Source organism: Sinocyclocheilus grahami, unplaced genomic scaffold, assembly GCF_001515645.1.
Source record: "Sinocyclocheilus grahami isolate Dianchi unplaced genomic scaffold, SAMN03320097.WGS_v1.1 scaffold645.1, whole genome shotgun sequence".
Taxonomy (NCBI): domain Eukaryota; kingdom Metazoa; phylum Chordata; class Actinopteri; order Cypriniformes; family Cyprinidae; genus Sinocyclocheilus; species Sinocyclocheilus grahami.
Window position 1 is genome coordinate 347,046 of NW_015505824.1, and position 18,493 is coordinate 365,538.

Here is an 18,493-nt window from a genome sequence, read left to right on the forward strand (position 1 = left end):
AGAGAACCAAACAGAATAATCATGTTACTGACATCTAACTCCAAACTCCAAATTTAAGTATATAAGACCAAAACCCACAAACTGAATGTTCTCTCTTCATTCCTCAATTGTTTGTCAATCCGGTAACACTTTCTATGAAGCCTGTATTTATAATACATTATAAGGGTTTTCTTAAGGCATTATAATTAATGCATAAAGCATTATAAAAAAGCTTAATAATATGTTGTATCATCTCATAAATAATCATGACATTTATAATACATTATAATACTGACGCATTTGTGGTTATAACTTTTAAGAGTATGATTACATATAACACACAATGAATACCATAATAAATAAATGGATTATCTTGACATTGTTTATTTAAGATCTGGACAGTATCTTACTACATCTTGTGAGTGGTTGGGAGTGGTTGAGTGTTGTTTTGAGTGTTTCCTGTGAGGTTAATATTAATTTTGCTGCGAGCTAATTTAAGACCAGTTGTAATACTTTCAAATGAAAAAATGCAACGTGTGTTTTTTTTATTAGATTATATTTTATTTTGATGGTCCCCTTTAGTCTATTGACTAAGCAACTTTGCAACTACATGTCAACTAACTCTCATTAGAGTATTAGTAGGCTTAGTTAAGGTTAGGGTTGGTAGAATAAGTTGATGTACTTGCAAAGTTGTTTATAGTGAAGTTACTTCACTTAAAGCAGACAAAGAGCACTTAATAATAATAAGACCACATTAAAGCATTTTGGAATGTTTTCATGAACACTTTGTATTTGTTATTTTACAGTAAAAACACATAAGATGTACTAAGTTATTGTGCAGATCTTAAACAATGGCAAGATATGAGACCTATAATACATTATAACTATGAGAAATATAATCCATTGTAACTTCAGTGGATGCAATGTGTCCATTGTATGTTATAAATCATACACTTAACCACAAATAAGTATTATAATGCATAAAAAAATTTCTTATTAATAATAAGATGATGCAACATATTATAAGGTTTCTTTTAATGCATTATTCATTCCTTATAATGCTTTAAGAATAACCTTATAATGTATTATAAATACAGGCTTCATAGAAAGTGTTACCGTCAATCCTTCTATTAAAATCTTACACTTCACTGAAATAGTTATCAGAGAACAATCACTGTTGAGTTAACAGAAATATCAGTAACAAAAGGTGCACTGGGCAAAAATAATTCATATTCTACTCTGACCTGTAATGATAATCCGGACCATCCGGATAATCCGGACTCCTGCAATGAGAAATTCCATAGGACAGCCAGGGCATATATGATGGCCCATGAAAAAACTGTTAATTTAAGTATACTATTATAGCACTACTGAACAGCAAGCCATTATACATTGGTCCATACACGAGTATCACCAGCATGCAGTTTATACAGTAGATTTTGTAAGTGCAGGACACTCACAAACCCTTTACATGGTCCGGCATACCTCTGCACTTCATCTGTGAAGCTCAGTTGTGTTGGTGTCCTATGCAGCACTCTTCTCAGATGAACAACTGTCCTGTTTGCCTCTCACTGTCAAGGTAGACACTCGGGAAGAGGTTAGCTTATGAGACCACTTAAGAGGGCTTCCCGTTGAGTACACCCTATGGGCAAACCATCGTGCAAAAACAGTTATTTTGAGGAAATTGATACATTTAAGATAAAGATACAATAATTTGCAGCATAGTTAAAAGATATTGTTAATGTTATTCCTAATTAAGGCCCTTGGTGAACCTTTACTATGAGTTTGTTTGTAATGATGATTAAATATGAACATTAAGTACCACTAAATGCCCCTCAGATACCTGTAACTTTACAATGAAGTTCAGCAGTCTCTTTACCTCTGCAGCGTAGTCATCGACACCCTGAATGTGGATTTTCTCTGAGATAGCACTCTGTACACTGGCTGAAGAGTTCCTTGGAGCAAGTTTCTGGCCTCATCAGTCCAGAAGGCAAACCGCTGACCATGCCTTTCAAACATCAACCAGATTAATCTAAAGTACTGCCAAAAGGACAGGCTAATGACACATATTGTGGTGCAACCAAGCAATGAGCCCAGTTTAATTATGAAAGATGATTTATACTTAACTAATATAATGAGTATCAAACAAGTTTTCACACTAATACAATAAGCTACAGGTAAATCTGACACATCTCACATCAACATGCTTTTATCATCTTTTTAAGTTTAATTAATGTGCTGGCTAGATTTACTTATTGTAGTCATTATGTCAACAAAGTTTAGCTTAATTAAATCATGGCCGCGAATTAAGAACATCGTAATAATCAATAAAATTAGCAATCGGGAATTCATTATTATTTCTTAGCAGTTCTCACGTTGGCTACGTAAACTTTGCATTGTTTTAAGGTTATAAAATAAAACTTAAAGGGGTCATATGATGCGATTTCAATTTTTCCTTTCTCTTTGAAGTGTTACAAGCTCTTGGTGCATAAAGAAGATCTGTAAAGTTGCAAAGACTAAAGTCTCAAATCCAAAGAAAACGGGTGGATCCTACCTAAAACGGCTCGTTCTAACACGCCCCGACATATCTACCTCACTATATGGGAAGATTTGCATAACGCCGCCCAAATGTTCACGCAAAGAAAGAAGGCATAACTTTTATTCTCGCTGTAGTATTGTTGCCGCTGCCGCCATGTCGTGAAGACGCTGTGTGCTTCGTTGTGAAAGCGAAACTACTTTGTTTGGTCTTCCAAAAGAGGAAGATATCCACTTCGTCATGCCTAGAGCTGATCTGTGCTGGTCGCTGAGGAAATACATCAACTTAGTGCTGTGGATCGCTGGATCGGCTTTCACCGTGGAAGAAGTGGTGGAGTCCAGCCCGGGGTCGTCACATGTGGTTGCTGCTCCTTTGTCGAATCCGCCGGGCGCGCCGTTCTCAACCCCGCCGCCTCTGCTCACTCTAACCCGGCCTCAGCTCACGCTAAGAACATCGTAATAATCGTAATAATCGACACGCTAGGCCACCGTGTTTTTCGTTGTGAAAGCGAAACTACTTTGTTTGGTCTTCCAAAAGAGGACACGACTACAAATCAGTGGTTAAGTTGTATTTACAACACTGTTCCAGAACAGTTTAACCCAAATATCCAGATGTGTGCAGCACTTTTTATGGAGGACTGTTTACTGATCCTGGTAGAGTAGACTACAATGCCGGCAGTTCTGACTCTGTAAGTAAGTTTTCATTTAAAGGATTTGCCACTGATGATTCAAACACGAGTTTTGGGCAGTGTAGAGTAGCACTTGTAGTTTGTCATTTCTCTGATAACAAATGCAGACAGGGTTTTATGTTTACGCGGCGCGATGCAACGCAACGCGTAAAAAGACAGTATAAGTCATTATAATCAGTAATCATGTCCCCACTGGATGCAACAAATGCCTCGTTTGTAATGGGTTTTAATGTTTTTGTCTCGTCGCTCCGGCCGGACACGGCATCAACAGTATGGTGAGGGGCGTAACATTTCCATCACACGCTTGAGGTATTCAGCCAATCACAACGCACTGGATAGCTGGCCAATCACAGCACACCTCGCTTTTCAGCCGGTGAGCTTTGTAAAAATCGACGTGTTTTAAAAAGGCGGGGCATAGAGGAGAAACAATAATGTACAGTATGTGGAAAATAATGTGTTTTTTTTACTTTAAGTCGCATAAACACATTTCATTACACCAAATACACAAAATAATGTTCTTTTTAGCAGCATCATATGACCCCTTTAATTGAAAATCGGTAAAGTTACTCACTCTGATTGCTGTCCATGTCGTCCTTCTTTAGTGATCCAATTCGGTAGGTGGCGCTGTTGCAAAAGAATAGGGTCCTAGAACTGCGGTCCTAGAACTGCAGCCTCCAGTTGTGCAGGAACATACTATTGCATTGTGTCGACTCCGGAGCAGGGGAAGACAATAATGTCTGATTAAGCGATTGAGATGTTTTGTTGTTTGGATGTAATAATGAATATAAGCAGTCGTCATTTACTTCCGACATCTGAGCCGCTGAAGACGAAGATTAACGTTACTTTAGTTTCGAAGGGAATGCGCCGATCCCGATCTGCCTAAATGCGTCTATGTTCGCGCAAATCATTTGTGATCCAGCTTCATCAACAGAAGAAGTGAGTATAAGGGTTTTTTATGAATCTTTGCAAATCGCCTTTCTTAATAACGTGCTAGTTAGCCAGCTTCGTGGCTGAAGTTTACAGTCTGCTCGTCACCCCACGGAAGAGAGGGGTGGGGTCAGCAGAGCTCATTAGCATTTAAAGCAACATGGACTATAATGGCTTGCTGAAAACAGAGCTGATTTTGACAGGTTTAAAAAAAAAAGTGTTTTTTACACTACCATTGAGAAATTTTAACCAAAGTATGTTATAGACTTTTCATTAAAACTCTAAAGAATCATATCAACTTGTGGAAAATTGGCATCCGATGACCCCTTTAAATCCAGATCCCCCGCCTCTCTCTGTCGCTCTGTGTACCTGGCTTTACCACTACACTCGCTATCTTCAGAGCGTGTGTCCCCCCTTCCTCCTTTTACATAATGGTATGATCCTAGTCTATCCTCCCATGTGATTAGCCGCATGTGTATTTTTTTTTTTTGTAATGAAAAAATGCATAAAAAAGACTTTTATGAAAACACTGAATAAAAAATTGCTTACCAACACACAAACCATTCACAATTGCTAAATTGGGCTAAAATAGAAGGCTCCGGCTGAAGATTTGGCTCTCCCCGATGGGAGTCGGCTCTTCGCGGTCACTACAAAGAATCGGCTCTTAGAGCCGGCTTGTTCGCGAACGACACATCACTAGGATGAATCTAATGTTTTGAGGAGTATGTGTGGCAGTCAGTCACTGCACCGGTGTGGATATTCACTGTACTTCAGAATCACAGCCTACGTCTTGGAATATATGACCCAAATAAGAATTTTCACTAGATATTATCATCTGAACAAGTAGCAAGTCTGCCACATTTGTTCTGACCAATTGAGGAAAAAAGCATTACAATAAATCGTGCTACCAATGGTAATTTAATCTAAATTAGCTCATTTCACATCAAACCGTGCAAATTATTATTATTGTTATACCTTATTCTCAAATTGTTAGTTAACAACATCAGCATTACGTGACTATGTGAATATAGTGTGTATAAGCAAGTAGATTTCAATTTCTGTACAGTCTAATCTCGTAATTGTCATACCACTCAAATTTCATATTAAGAAATTCTTTTAACCCAAAAAGCTAATTATTCTTCCTTCGAACTGGTTGTCTTTAAAATACAAATCTTGTGTAATCTCAGGCTACCTGTAATCAGAAGCACATTTAAAACTGGAATATAATTTAATTTCATTCACATGTGTTCCATAAACATAATCCTTTCTGGATTACAATCCGCCTTCAAAATGATACATTTAATTATTCTGGCTGCCGTGAGAAAAGGCTATAAACGATCCGCCACCTGCAGGATCCTCACATGCGATAGCCTACTAGCCGGGACAGCTTCTTTATGTTTACAGACGTGACGTAATGATGCAGTGCCATGCTCGAATTTCTCGCAAAAACCTACCTGTGCCACTCGAATTAGAAAACATTATTATAAGATAACCGTTGTGAAACAGGCTAAAGTAAGGCGATAGTTTTGAACACTGGCTGGTTATGCACTTGCTCAAATATTGATTTTGGATAATTTTTAACCAAAAAAAGTTATGGACTGCAGAGTTAAAGGGGTGGTTGATTGCATCTTTTAAAATTGTCAGTTTGATGCCTACAAAAATGGCTCGTAGGGACTAAGAGTTACTTCCCGGGTTTGTGACGTCAACCTGATAAACCCCGCCCCCGGGAACACACAACGAAGGGGGCGAGGCCATGCTGTGCTGCTTTAGAGAAGAGGAAGAGAAAACTAGAGGTGCACGTAAAAATCTATTCATATATGAAACACTATTCTGTCTTCTAACGATTCTAATGGATTCACAAGTTCTGTATTAAACATTGAATCAGCTTTAAATAAAACCGTATATTAAAAGCTTACAGAAGCAGTAGCATTCACAAATAACAGCGTATCTAAAAGTATGAGACAACAACAAACAAACATAACCATTAAGAGCCGTGCTTGCACAGGTTCTGCGCGATCCTCTTCACTAATATCCTCTGCATCTGAATCGGGCTCAAATTGATAAGGAATATAGACGACGCCATTATTTACAATACAACCGGAGCACATGCCACTGAGGTGAAGGGCGGGACGTTTAGACACACCAGAGGTGGTTTAGCCAATCACAACACACTGGACTAGCTAACCAATCAGGATCCATTGTGTATTTCTGAGGAAGGGGCTTCATAAAAGCAGGAAATGATCAGCGTGTTGATCAGAAAAGGGATAGAGCGGTGAAGAATAACGGTGAATTATGTGGGAAAATAATGCGTTAGCATGTTTTGCTCAAACTTTCGCCATGGCATTAGAGCAGGTACACCGTTGTCGCTTGCGAAATCAAAATGACGGCGGCGTGGGAGGAAACTTACAGATTAAGGGGCGGTAATATTCTAATGAGATCCCTTTGCAACGTCACTAGGGGAGCGAAGCCAGATGTGCTCGTTTTTTCAGACGCTTGCAGAAAAAGGCTTACCAAAACAAAGTAACTGGGTTAATCTTTTTTACGTTTCCTTGGTTGGTAGATGCACCGGGGACCTGATTATAGCACTTAAAACCTGGAAAAGTCAGATTTTCGTGATATGTCACCTTTAAAAAACGAAGCATGAACACATGTTAGACTGCACCCCATAAACAATCAAGCCTAGAACAAAACCAGTCAACCACCCCTTTAAAAAGGAATTTTATTGCATTAGATAATTGATACATTTCAAGTGTCGCTTGCAAATATTTAGTGATGCCACTGTGTAGAGTACATGCTGACACCTTGTAACTTGCAAAGTCATGTCTTGTTCTTGAAGTTTGAGCGAATATCTGTGTGCATTTTGTATGCAAGTCAATGACCCAACAGTGTTTTTTTCCTTTCTGTTCAGGCTGAAGCAATGGCAGCCAGATGTGGAGTGGGCAGAGCAGTACTCTGGAGCTGTGATGTATCCCAGTGTCATCACTGAGAAATGGGCACCTCCACCTTGGAACGGTTGGTTTCGTTTTGACCTAGTGACTTCCATATTTACAGTTTGACCAACCACGATATCAAAAACATCTTCATCTTTTTCAGATAAGGACCCACCAGCAGAGAAAGAGGTTTCCAACCTCACTATCAACTTCGGGCCTCAGCACCCGGCGGCTCATGGAGTGCTGCGTCTGGTGATGGAGCTCAGCGGAGAGTCGGTGAAGAAATGTGACCCTCACATCGGCCTCCTGCACCGCGGCACTGAGAAACTGATTGAGTACAAGACTTATTTACAGGTACTTAAAAACTACAGACCCTAATGGATGACACTATATTTTGAAATGCTTACTATATAAATACATTTAACTTCAATAAATTGCACATACTCCTAAAAAGGTACTGAGGGCTGAGTATATAAACAATATAGCACAACCTTAAGTACCTTAATGCTTGGAATGAAAGAAACGATAACTACTTAATAACTAAAAATATTAAAAACAGTTTAAGTGCTGTGCGTTCACTTGAAAATATAGTCCCTTCTATGTAACATAGTTAATAGTTTGTATGGGTGCTGCACAGTGATATACACATTAACTGGTTATCAAGTGTTTTGTGTCATTGCTGCTATTATACTGTGAATTCATACATAGCTGAGAAGCTAAAATATCCTTTTCATACTGCATCTATTTTGTGTTTTGCTGGGCTTCATAGGATTGTGTGCTGTTAGACTGGTGCTTCCTTAATCGAATCGTTGCATAGTAGTGCAAAAATACCTTCTGATCTAATTTCAGTTCTGTAGCTCAAATAGTAGTGTATTTGAGCTATTGATCAAATGTATACCTTTAATGTGATATATGTCACTGTGGATAAGTGTTTGCAAATACATTAGGTTAAACTTAAATTTCAGAAATGTTGTGCTTCACATCACAAGCTCATGGCTGTCTGATGCAGGGTTTTATTATAAACTGTGCTGTTATATGAATCAATATGCTTTGTGCTGTTGTCTGCGATGAAGCATTATTTGCTGTAATGTTGTCTTGTGTGTTTGTGTTGCTGCAGGCACTTCCATACTTCGACAGGCTTGACTATGTGTCCATGATGTGTAATGAGCAAGCATATTCTCTAGCTGTAGAAAAGCTTCTTAACATCCAGGCTCCACCACGTGCACAGTGGATTAGAGGTGAGGAACAATAATTAAAATGCTTTCGATCTGGTTTACGCTCATCAATCTTAAATTAGAGTAAATGTGCTTTAAAAAATCCCCAAAATTGCATTGAAAGATGTTGCAATTACACAATTGAGATTGCAGGGATATTTTAATTTGAATGTATCTAATTGGCTTTACCAGCTGCATAAATGTATTACTGTATTTGACCTTTGCAGTTCTGTATGGAGAGATGACCCGTATCCTTAACCACATCATGGGCATCACCACCCACGCCCTTGACATTGGAGCCATGACCCCTTTCTTCTGGATGTTTGAGGAGAGAGAGAAGGTAACAACTTTCTATTGCACTGTCAAACAGAAAAACAAATAGAAGTTAAATATGCGTTTTGTTGGACATTAAATGTTTGTTGAAAATGCTACATGTAACACATAACAATGTAGACAACTATACAGATAAGTGAATGTATAGACTGTGCTTTTGTTTTACTTCACAATCTAAATAAGGGGTCGGGAACCTTTTTTTTCTTTTTCTTTTTCATTTGTGGTTAATGTATTTTCCCAAAAGAGGTGCAGCAAAAAATCTGAAAGTGTTTTTAATCACAATCATGATTTTTATGTAAAAAATCAAATATGTTCCCCTCCGAAATCGCAGCCCTATTATTGAATATTTGTGTGGAACCTAGTTACCATTGAATTAGTTGATATCTTGCAGATGTTTGAGTTCTATGAGAGAGTGTCTGGAGCCAGGATGCACGCTGCGTACGTCAGACCCGGTGGAGTTCATCAGGTACGCTTTGATGAAGCCAATCTTTCTAAATGAAAAGTATTTTCCTGGTTATGCTGAAATGTTATAACTTAGTTTAATGTCATCTCCTCATAACCATAACTTTTTTTTTTTGCGCAGGACTTGCCTCTTGGTCTCATGGACGACATCTATGAATGGTGCAAGAACTTCTCTATTCGCATTGATGAAGTTGAGGAGGTATGTAGACCAAAATGCAACCCGTTTCAGTCAAGAATAGTACTAGTTGATGTTAAAGGGGTCATATGATGCTTTTTTAAAGATCATTATTTTGTGTATTTGGTGTAACAGAATATGTTGACATGCTTTAATGTTCAAAAAACACATTATTTTTCAAATACTGTACATGATTGTAGGTCCTCTACGCCCCGCCTCTCTCAAACGCTTAGTTTTCTACAAAGTCCCTCCTTCCGACAAGCGCAGTCTGCTCTGATTGGCCAGCTGACCCAGTGCATTGTGATTGGCCGAACACCGCAAGCACTCGTCAGAAATGTAATGCCCCTTACCATAATCGCGAGCTTCATCTTTCAAAATAAATATAAAGACAGTAAATAATGTTGTTAGTTTTACCATCAGTTCAAGCCCAAAATGGGAACAAACACAGTAATGATGCAGTACACAAGCTGCGGTTAAGACAGCTGACTCTACTGTGATGTGACGCTGTCTCTCTCTCTCTCTCTCTCTCTCTCTCACACACACACACACACACAATGCGCAAAACTCCGTATTTGAACAGTCAATAGCAAATACTTAAACTAGTAACAAAACAGTAGCTGATTCAGAAGTGCCAGATTGTCATAGCAAAGTCAGAATTACCTCCTCTCCTAGGTTCACGAAACGGTCATCCATAAAATGCATTGCTGTTCTGTTGTAAGTAATCTTAAAGATTCCTAAATGCATCTACTTTCGGAAGGCCAAATCAAGTGCTTTTGCTTTCGCCTAGAAACACACAGCGTCTCCCTGACATGGCTGCTTCAACATTAACTGCGGTTACTGAAACCACGCCTTCTTTCTTTGCGTGCACATTTGTGCGCATTATGCAAATATTCCCACATAGTGACCTAGATATGTGGGGGCGTGTTAGAATGAGCCATTTTAGGGGGGTGTGGCAGAGTCTTAACTTTGATAAAGAATATCTCTTTGGTTTTGAGACTTTAATCTTTGCAACTTCAGGGATCTTATCTATTCACGAACAGCTTGTAACACTCCAAACAGAAAGGAAAACTTGAAATCGCATCATATGACCCCTTTAAGTATAAAGTGGGTATAGAAAAGAATCACCCCCTTTAAAATAATCACGTTTTGTTGCTTTGCAGCCTGAAATGAAGACGGACACAGTTTTTGTTTTATCCAGCTGTATTTACTCAGTGCAACTTACAACATCCATAACCTTGCACATCTAGACTTTTCAATATTTGCCCACTCTTCTTTGCAGAACTGCTCAAGTTCAGTTCAATTTGATGGTGAATTTCAATGGGGTTTAAGTCTGGGCTCTGACTAGGCCATGCAAGGACATTCACCTTTTTCTCCTTCAAGCACTGTGTGCTCAGTTTTGCTGTGTGCTTTGGGTCATTGTCATATTGGAAGGTAAACCTTCTTCCCATTGACAACTGTCTTGCAGAGGACAGCAGATTTTCCTCAAGAATTTGACGGCATTTTTCCCCATCCATTTTTCCTTCTATCCTGACAAGTGCTCCAGTCCCTGCTGCAGAGAAACAGGATATTACCACCTCCATGCTTTACTGGAGGAATGCTGTTATTTGGATGCTGAGCTGTATTGGATTTCCACCAGACATATTGTTTGGTGTTGAGGGCAAATAATTCATATTCAATAATAGTTTTAGTCTCATCTGCCTCAGAATCTTCAAGGTGCGTTTAGGCAAAGCTCAGTCATGACTGCATGTGGCCTTTCTTGAGGAGTGGCTTTTTTTCTTGTAACTCTCCCATACAAGCCACATGTGAGGAGTATTTGTAATTTTGTTGTCACGTGCACACAATGACCACTCTTTGTCATAAATTCCTGCAGCTGCTTCAGAGTTGCTGTAGGCCTCTTGGTCGCCTCTCTGACCAGTTTCCTCCCGGTTCTTTCATCCAGTTTGGAGAGATGTCCTGATCCAGGGGGAGGGTCTGTGTTGTACAAAATACCTTCCACTTCTTAATAATAGACTTCACTGTGCGTCTAGGCATTGATAAAGCCTTTGACATTTTTCTTGTATCCATCTCCTGACTTGTGCCTGTCCACAACTTTATCCTGGAGATCTTTTGACAGTGCCTTGCCACCCATAGTTGATTGTTTGCTTCAGTTGCCAATGACTGAAATGCTCCATATATGTATATATATATATATATATATATTTAACAGGAAAACTCTTTTCATTCTGAGCTAATCAAAATGCCCACAGCTGATCACAGTTGAAAGTCAAATGACTTTGTGTGCCGTTGAGAAGGTGATTAGCTACACTTGACTGAGTTTACACCACTTCTTAATAATAGACTTCACTGTGCTTCTAGGTATTGATAAAGCCTTTGACACTTTTTTTGTATCCATCTCCTGACTTGTGCCTGTCCACAACTTTATCCTGGAGATCTTTTGACAGTGCCTTGCCACCCATAGTTGATTGTTTGCTTCAGTTGCCAATGACTGAAATGCTCCATATATGTATATATATATATATATATATATTTAACAGGAAAACTCTTTTCATTCTGAGCTAATCAAAATGACCACAGCTGATCATATAGATGGATGTTTGTTTTTCAAAATGCATGCATTTTCAATTTGATTGGAATAAATGGAGTTTCTAAATGAATATGATGTTGTTTCAGATGCTGACCAACAATCGTATCTGGAGGAACAGAACTGTTGATATCGGTGTAGTTGGGGCAGAGGATGCACTCAATTATGGATTCAGGTAAAACATTGTATTATTATGAAGTGAATCTGATTGGTCAGAGCTGCAGCTCAAGTATCTCGCTCTCTCTCACCCAGAAGTTGCTATAGTAGATGAACTATTTGACAGTAAGCAATGGAGTAAAAGCATCTTTATGAGTAATTTATAAATCAAACCCAAACGGGACTTCTAACAGAAGTGAAGTCATTTGCAGTCTTTGTGTGGTGAGATTTAGTCATCATCACCGTAGCTTACCTAGTGAAATCACCCACAAGTGCAACACCGTAATTAAAAGAGATTTGAATAAGTTGACCAGAGTACTGAATGTTGATGTGTCAGATTGTCAATAATGTGTGTATTATTCCTCCTTCAGCGGAGTGATGCTCAGAGGTTCTGGTATTAAATGGGATCTGAGGAAGAGTCAACCATACGACAAATACGACGAGGTGGACTTTGACGTGGCCGTTGGAAGTAATGGCGACTGCTATGACAGGTGACCACACATGTTAATGTTTTAGACTGAGTTAAGAGCTTCAGGAAGCTCAGAATGACAGGAAATTGAAATGCGACCACAGGCTATGAATTGGTCTTAGTCTTTACTAAGCTTTCTCACCTCATATGCTGATAGTATCACATGTGAAATGTAGTGATGTGTGCGCTTAAAGATAAACTTTGTTGTGAGGACTTGAGAACCGTTTATTAATCTTAATATTAATAATACTAATAGACATTTTCTAATTAAAATCAAAAGTCTGTTCATATTATTTAATGGACCTGAGCTAACATGAAATACCAATAAACAGTTATATTTTTATTAACTAATGTTAACAAAGATTAATAAATATTGTAACAAATGTATTGCTCATTGTTAGTTAATGCATTAACTAGTTGTTAATAAAAATAACAATTGGTCCCTCTGTAAATTCTCTTTGCCACCGTGAAATCTTCTCAGTCCCTTAAAGTGTAGATACGGCCGGGAAGCAAGAAAACACACATTCAAATGTATTCTCAATACTTCAATTTATTCATAGGTATAAAGATATTATATAGGCATATGTCGAGGGGAGTTTCACCCTCTTAACCAATGAGGATATGAATGACATACACATATAGGATCTTCGGCCAAGAACATGTTTATATAAAATGGCCACATGTACAGAAAAACATGGACATATTAGGAATAGACTTTTGCGAAGGATGAGGCACTCTCTTCAGAGTTCCTCACGAACTCCTTTACCCTTTTATTACCTTTATTCATCTCCTTATTTGGGCATTTAAACCAAGAAAAACTAATGTATACATGTGCGCATGCATACCTCGAATATGAGTAAGAGATATTTAAAACATAATACAAGAGAGAGAGCGAGAAACAGAGAGAGGAGGGGGGATTCAGAGAGAGAATGCTGTATAGGGAACGAGTGAGAGAAGGAGAGAAGAAAAGGAGGGGTGAGGCATATCTGGAACAATTTCTTAAAAAAAACAGAGAGTGTTTTCTAACACTAATGTTAACTAATGGGACCTTATTGTAAAGTGTTACCACAAATATTGCCATGCTTCTTTTATATTGATATTATCAGTGACAAATATGAACTTTTATTTAGGTATCTGTGCCGAGTGGAGGAAATGAGACAGTCGCTGCGCATCATGCTTCAGTGTCTCAACAAAATGCCTGCTGGAGAGATCAAGGTAGATGATGCTAAAATAGCCCCACCCAAGAGATCGGAGATGAAGGTAAGATATACTTGCGTATGTATCTTGCATTCAAATGGCAAAAAAGCAGAATAGAAAAAGTTGTTGGGTTCTTTTAAGAGTCAAATAATGATTTTGACATGCTTGATAAGCTTATTTAAAGGTGCAGGGTGTCATTTCTGGTTTTTCAAACACTCCTCTCATAGTCAAATACATATTGTTGCCCCAAACTCACGCCATTGGTTGGGCCAGTATTGCATGGTTCAGATGCTCACACATTTTGAAGGACCACAATGTTTTCGAATGGCTTAATTATAATTGTATGTGAAAAGTTATGAGAAATTGTAGAAATTATAGAACTTCAAGAATAAAGGTTTCAAATGTATTCATGTTTGTGTGCTTTAATGTTGGCTAACTTCCCTCTCATCCCATGACTAGTTTTGTTTTCTTTCAGACGTCAATGGAATCTCTCATTCATCACTTTAAGCTGTACACTGAGGGCTACCAGGTTCCTCCAGGAGCCACATATACCGCTGTAGAGGCACCAAAGGTGAGTGTAATGCACATGAGCATGTGTTGACCAACAATTACATGCACACCATTTCTGTTCTCAATAAAAAAATGGCCTCATTGGCAGTTTTCAGTGGTTTTTGGTCATCTTCTCATCCAGCATGGTGAGGTTTTTGGTGAATTTGTAACTGTGCACATGTGGGGAATGTGGGTTTCTAAAGTTGTTGTCTTTGTGGTGCTGTTTTTATTCAGCAATGCTGCATCACCTGAATCTACAGCATGACCAATGTCTGATTTCAGAAATAATGACTCTTACAATCTGGTTATTTTCAATGAATCAAAACCATACAGTGCAACCAGTGTATTTTACTACAGTTTTGTTAAACTTCTACTGAAATCTGAACTGAACTCATAATTTGGACTGATCTGGGGGGTTTTTTTTTTTCAAAAAATTTTCATTTAACTGCTAAAATAATGAACGAATAGAACTATTAAGCACAGGGTTTCCGCGGGTCTTAAAAAATGTCTTTCAAAAGTCTTAAATTTAGTTATCAAATTTAAGACCTTAAAAAGCCTTAAATTGGGCAAGAAAGTCTTAAAGGGGTGGTTCATTGCGATTTCACTTTTTTAATTTTAGTTAGTGTGTAATGTTGCTGTTTGAGCATAAACAATATTTGCAAAGTTACGAAGCTGAAAGTTCAATGCAAACGGAGATGTCGTCTTTTTAAATTCTGGCAGTTTAATGCCTACAAAAATGGCTGGTAGGAACTACAAGAAGTTACTTCCCGGGTTTGTGACATCCCAAACCCAGATAAACCCCGCCCCCGGGAAAAGGCAGCAAAGGGGGGCGAGGCCATGCTGCCCTACTTTAGAGAAGAGAAAGAGAAAACTAGAGGTGCATGTAAAAATCGAATCATATATGAATCGCGATTCTGTCTTCTAACGATTCTAATGAATTCACAGGTTTCAAAATGAATGTTCAAAAGCAGCAGTTCTTAATACTGTTCCTCGCGTTGCCCCTGCTCTGCACACGCTCTGCATCTCTCTCTCTCTCTCTCTCTCATTCAGCTCAGCTCCGACAATGAACTGTTCCATGTATACACTTATTTTCACATAGCTATGAGAAGCAATAAACATGCGGTTGCTGTACTGTATTAAAGCTTTAATCAGGATAAAACCGTATATTAAAAGCTAACATAAGCAGTAGCATTTACAACAGAGTATCTAAAAATATGAGACAACAACAAACAAAAAACATAGGCCTACCATTAAAAGCTGTGCTTGCACTGGTTCTGCACGATCCTCTTCAATAATATCCTCTGCTTCTCAATCGGGCTTAAACTGATAAGCGATATTAACGATGCCGTTTTTTACAATACAACCGGAACACATGCTGCTGAGGTGAGGGGCGGGACGTTTAGACTCACGCTAGAGGCGGTTTAGCCAATCACAACACACTGGGCATTAACACATGTTAGACTGCACCCCATAAACACAATCGAGCCTAGAAAAAACCCCAGTGAACCACAGCTTTAATTATGATTTTAAGAGGTCTTAAATTTGGGGACGGAAAAACCAGAATTGCGATATGGCTGAATGTGACTATTAAACTACAAATGGCTATGATTTCATTAAATAAATACAAGCGCTGCATGTTCAAAGTCTGGTGCTGCGCTGCTTAGTGTTCTGCTGTTACCGGGGAAACAGTTATATTTCTACCAAACGCTCCACCTGCTGTCAGAGAACAAATGAGCATTTTCAATAAAACCGTTGTTTTGTTCAGTTCAGACAAATGCAAAAATCAACCCATGATTTTACCCTGCAAACACGCAGAGCTTTAAATGTGAACTGGTGGATCGATAAGAAGACAATGCATTATAAAAATCTAAACAGAATAGGGGTGTGCGATATGTATAGTCTGCGATAATATCGTAATTGTTGTTTTAACGATGTGCAATTTGATATTATCGAGTATATCCCGAAAAGCAAACAAAACACCTACAGATTGCGTGCATGCATTGCATGGTGAAGTCTAGCAAGTTAGACTAGTGCACGTGCGCATTTATAGTGTGTTCTTTCACTGCATGAATCAGTCTATTAAAATGCATTTAGAATTACATAATTCAAGATATGAGCTCAAAGTCAGCATGATTACAAATGATATTGATTTTATACAACAGTTCCATAAACAAGAAGTTAATATTAAGAGACTTACGTTTTAGACACCATATTTCCTGTTTTGGCTCTATTTCTCCAACAAAAATCATTCCAAACACAGCCACAGTGCTGTTTTGCGTGTCTGAACAACACGACAGTGTTTTGTTCCTGAATGAATTCAACCGTTTAAATGATTTAATTCAATCGCAATGACTCACTTAATAGTGATTTGCTGCCACCTACTGGCGGTTTTAATTTCACATTGAAGATACCTTTTCATTTTTAAAATAATTTCAAACATCGGTTTTCAATGTTTTATGTTTAAAATATCAAAACGTTATTTATGCATTTGGAACTGCAGGTTAAAGTATTCCATGTCCCTCAGAGCTGCATTAAACTGTGTGTAAATACATCTAAATGACACTTCTAATGCACCTTCTGTGTTTCCACTGCATTGCAAAGATACATTTTGTTGATACTGATTTAATTTGTTTGGTAACAGCCCAAATGCAAGAATTTGACCCAAAAGATGGTGCACACTTTTAGAAAAAATGGCTTAAAGATAAAAATGCCCATAAAACTTGTTGGAAATAATTAATTTATATCACTGCTGTGAACTGACCACACAGAATATGAAGAATATCAAAAAATTCAGGAGTCAGCTGTATAAGATATCAGCACAATAACACACTCAGCAAAATATTGTCTAATTATCGTTATTGGTAAAATCCCAGAAAATTATCGAGATATTATTTTTTGTTAATATCGCACACCCCTAATTTGTTATTTAATTGATATAATAATTTATTGATAATAATTGTTTAAATTAATATAGTAGTTAATACTTTTGACTCATCTATTTTCTTAAAAATGGTTTAAAGGCTGAAATGTAAAGTTTATCATTTTATAAAACTTTGTTTTTGTGAAAACTTGTATCTAAACCAAGTTATGCTTTTTACAGTAATTTTACAATTTAATATGGTACTATAGACATTGCCCTACCCCGCTCATATGGTATTAATTTTAGTTGTGGAGGTCTTAAAAAGGTCTTAAATTTGAGCTTAAAAATCATGCAGAAACCCTGTAAGGAACTGGTTTTAAGAGGAATCAGAACACGTGTTATATTATATTCCCATTTCTACTTCAAACTCAGCTGTGTTGTGCTGCAGGGTGAGTTTGGTGTGTACCTGGTATCTGACGGTTCCAGCAGACCTTACCGCTGCAAGATCAAGGCGCCTGGCTTTGCCCACTTGGTAATTAATTCATTTTACTATTATGATTTAGATCAATGTTGAAAACAGTTGTGCTGCATAATATTTTTGTGGAAACCACGATACATTTTTTTTCAGGATTCTTAGATTAATGCACAATGCAAACAAAAAAAACAAAAGCATTTATTTTAAATAATTTTTTGAACATTATAAATAGCATGAGTGTCATTCTTGATCGTTTTAATGCTAAATAAAAGTATCCATTTCTTTTTAAAAAAGAACTACAACTTTTGAACGGTAGTGTATGTAGAATTTGTGCTGCATAATATTTTTGTGGAAACCACGATACATTTTTTTTCAGGATTCTTAGATTAATGCACAATACAAACAAAAAAAACAAAAGCATTTATTTTAAATAATTTTTTGAACATTATAAATAGCATGAGTGTCATTCTTGATCGTTTTAATGCTAAATAAAAGTATCCATTTCTTTTTAAAAAAGAACTACAACTTTTGAACGGTAGTGTATGTAGAACGGCTGCAAATACGGCAGGCTTTATCTTTGACCTCTTCCTATTTGTGTTGTGGTGTTGCTCAATGATGTGGTCTGTTTTGTCCTGTTTTTAGGCTGGTTTAGATCAAATGTCTAAAGGACACATGCTTGCTGACGTGGTGGCAATCATCGGTAAGTTTCTCTCTCATTGATACACATCTCAGTTCGGTCTGTTTTGTAGATTTGCATATAACAGCAATGAACTGCACATTTGTTTGAAGTATTATATTTAAATAAGAGGCCAGTAGCTCTATTATATCATAAAATCTTCTCTGTTTTCAATAATTCCCTGTTCTTCTAACTTGTACTGTTCTAAACAATGAATGAAGCTTAGTATTGTTAAGCAGCAAAGCAGCAAAATGTGATTATTTTAAAGGGGGTGATTCTTTTCTAT

At 37.7% G+C, this 18,493-nt stretch overlaps 1 protein-coding gene across 1 annotated transcript in view; it reads left to right on the forward strand.

The window, feature by feature from the left end:
* The window catches only part of LOC107558431 (NADH dehydrogenase [ubiquinone] iron-sulfur protein 2, mitochondrial-like), a 22,812-nt gene extending 4,522 nt beyond the window's left edge, over positions 1 to 18,290 (forward strand). Inside the window, exons 2-13 of the mRNA XM_016242094.1 lie at positions 7,039 to 7,142; positions 7,224 to 7,414; positions 8,178 to 8,298; positions 8,502 to 8,614; positions 8,999 to 9,073; positions 9,191 to 9,268; positions 11,915 to 12,000; positions 12,353 to 12,472; positions 13,581 to 13,710; positions 14,123 to 14,218; positions 17,505 to 17,588; positions 18,174 to 18,290. Coding sequence (XP_016097580.1) covers positions 7,039 to 7,142; positions 7,224 to 7,414; positions 8,178 to 8,298; positions 8,502 to 8,614; positions 8,999 to 9,073; positions 9,191 to 9,268; positions 11,915 to 12,000; positions 12,353 to 12,472; positions 13,581 to 13,710; positions 14,123 to 14,218; positions 17,505 to 17,588; positions 18,174 to 18,251 — 1,276 coding nt within the window. The 3' untranslated portion in view covers positions 18,252 to 18,290. The remainder of the gene's footprint in view (positions 1 to 7,038; positions 7,143 to 7,223; positions 7,415 to 8,177; positions 8,299 to 8,501; positions 8,615 to 8,998; positions 9,074 to 9,190; positions 9,269 to 11,914; positions 12,001 to 12,352; positions 12,473 to 13,580; positions 13,711 to 14,122; positions 14,219 to 17,504; positions 17,589 to 18,173) is intronic.
* The last annotated feature ends 203 nt before the right edge of the window (positions 18,291 to 18,493 follow it).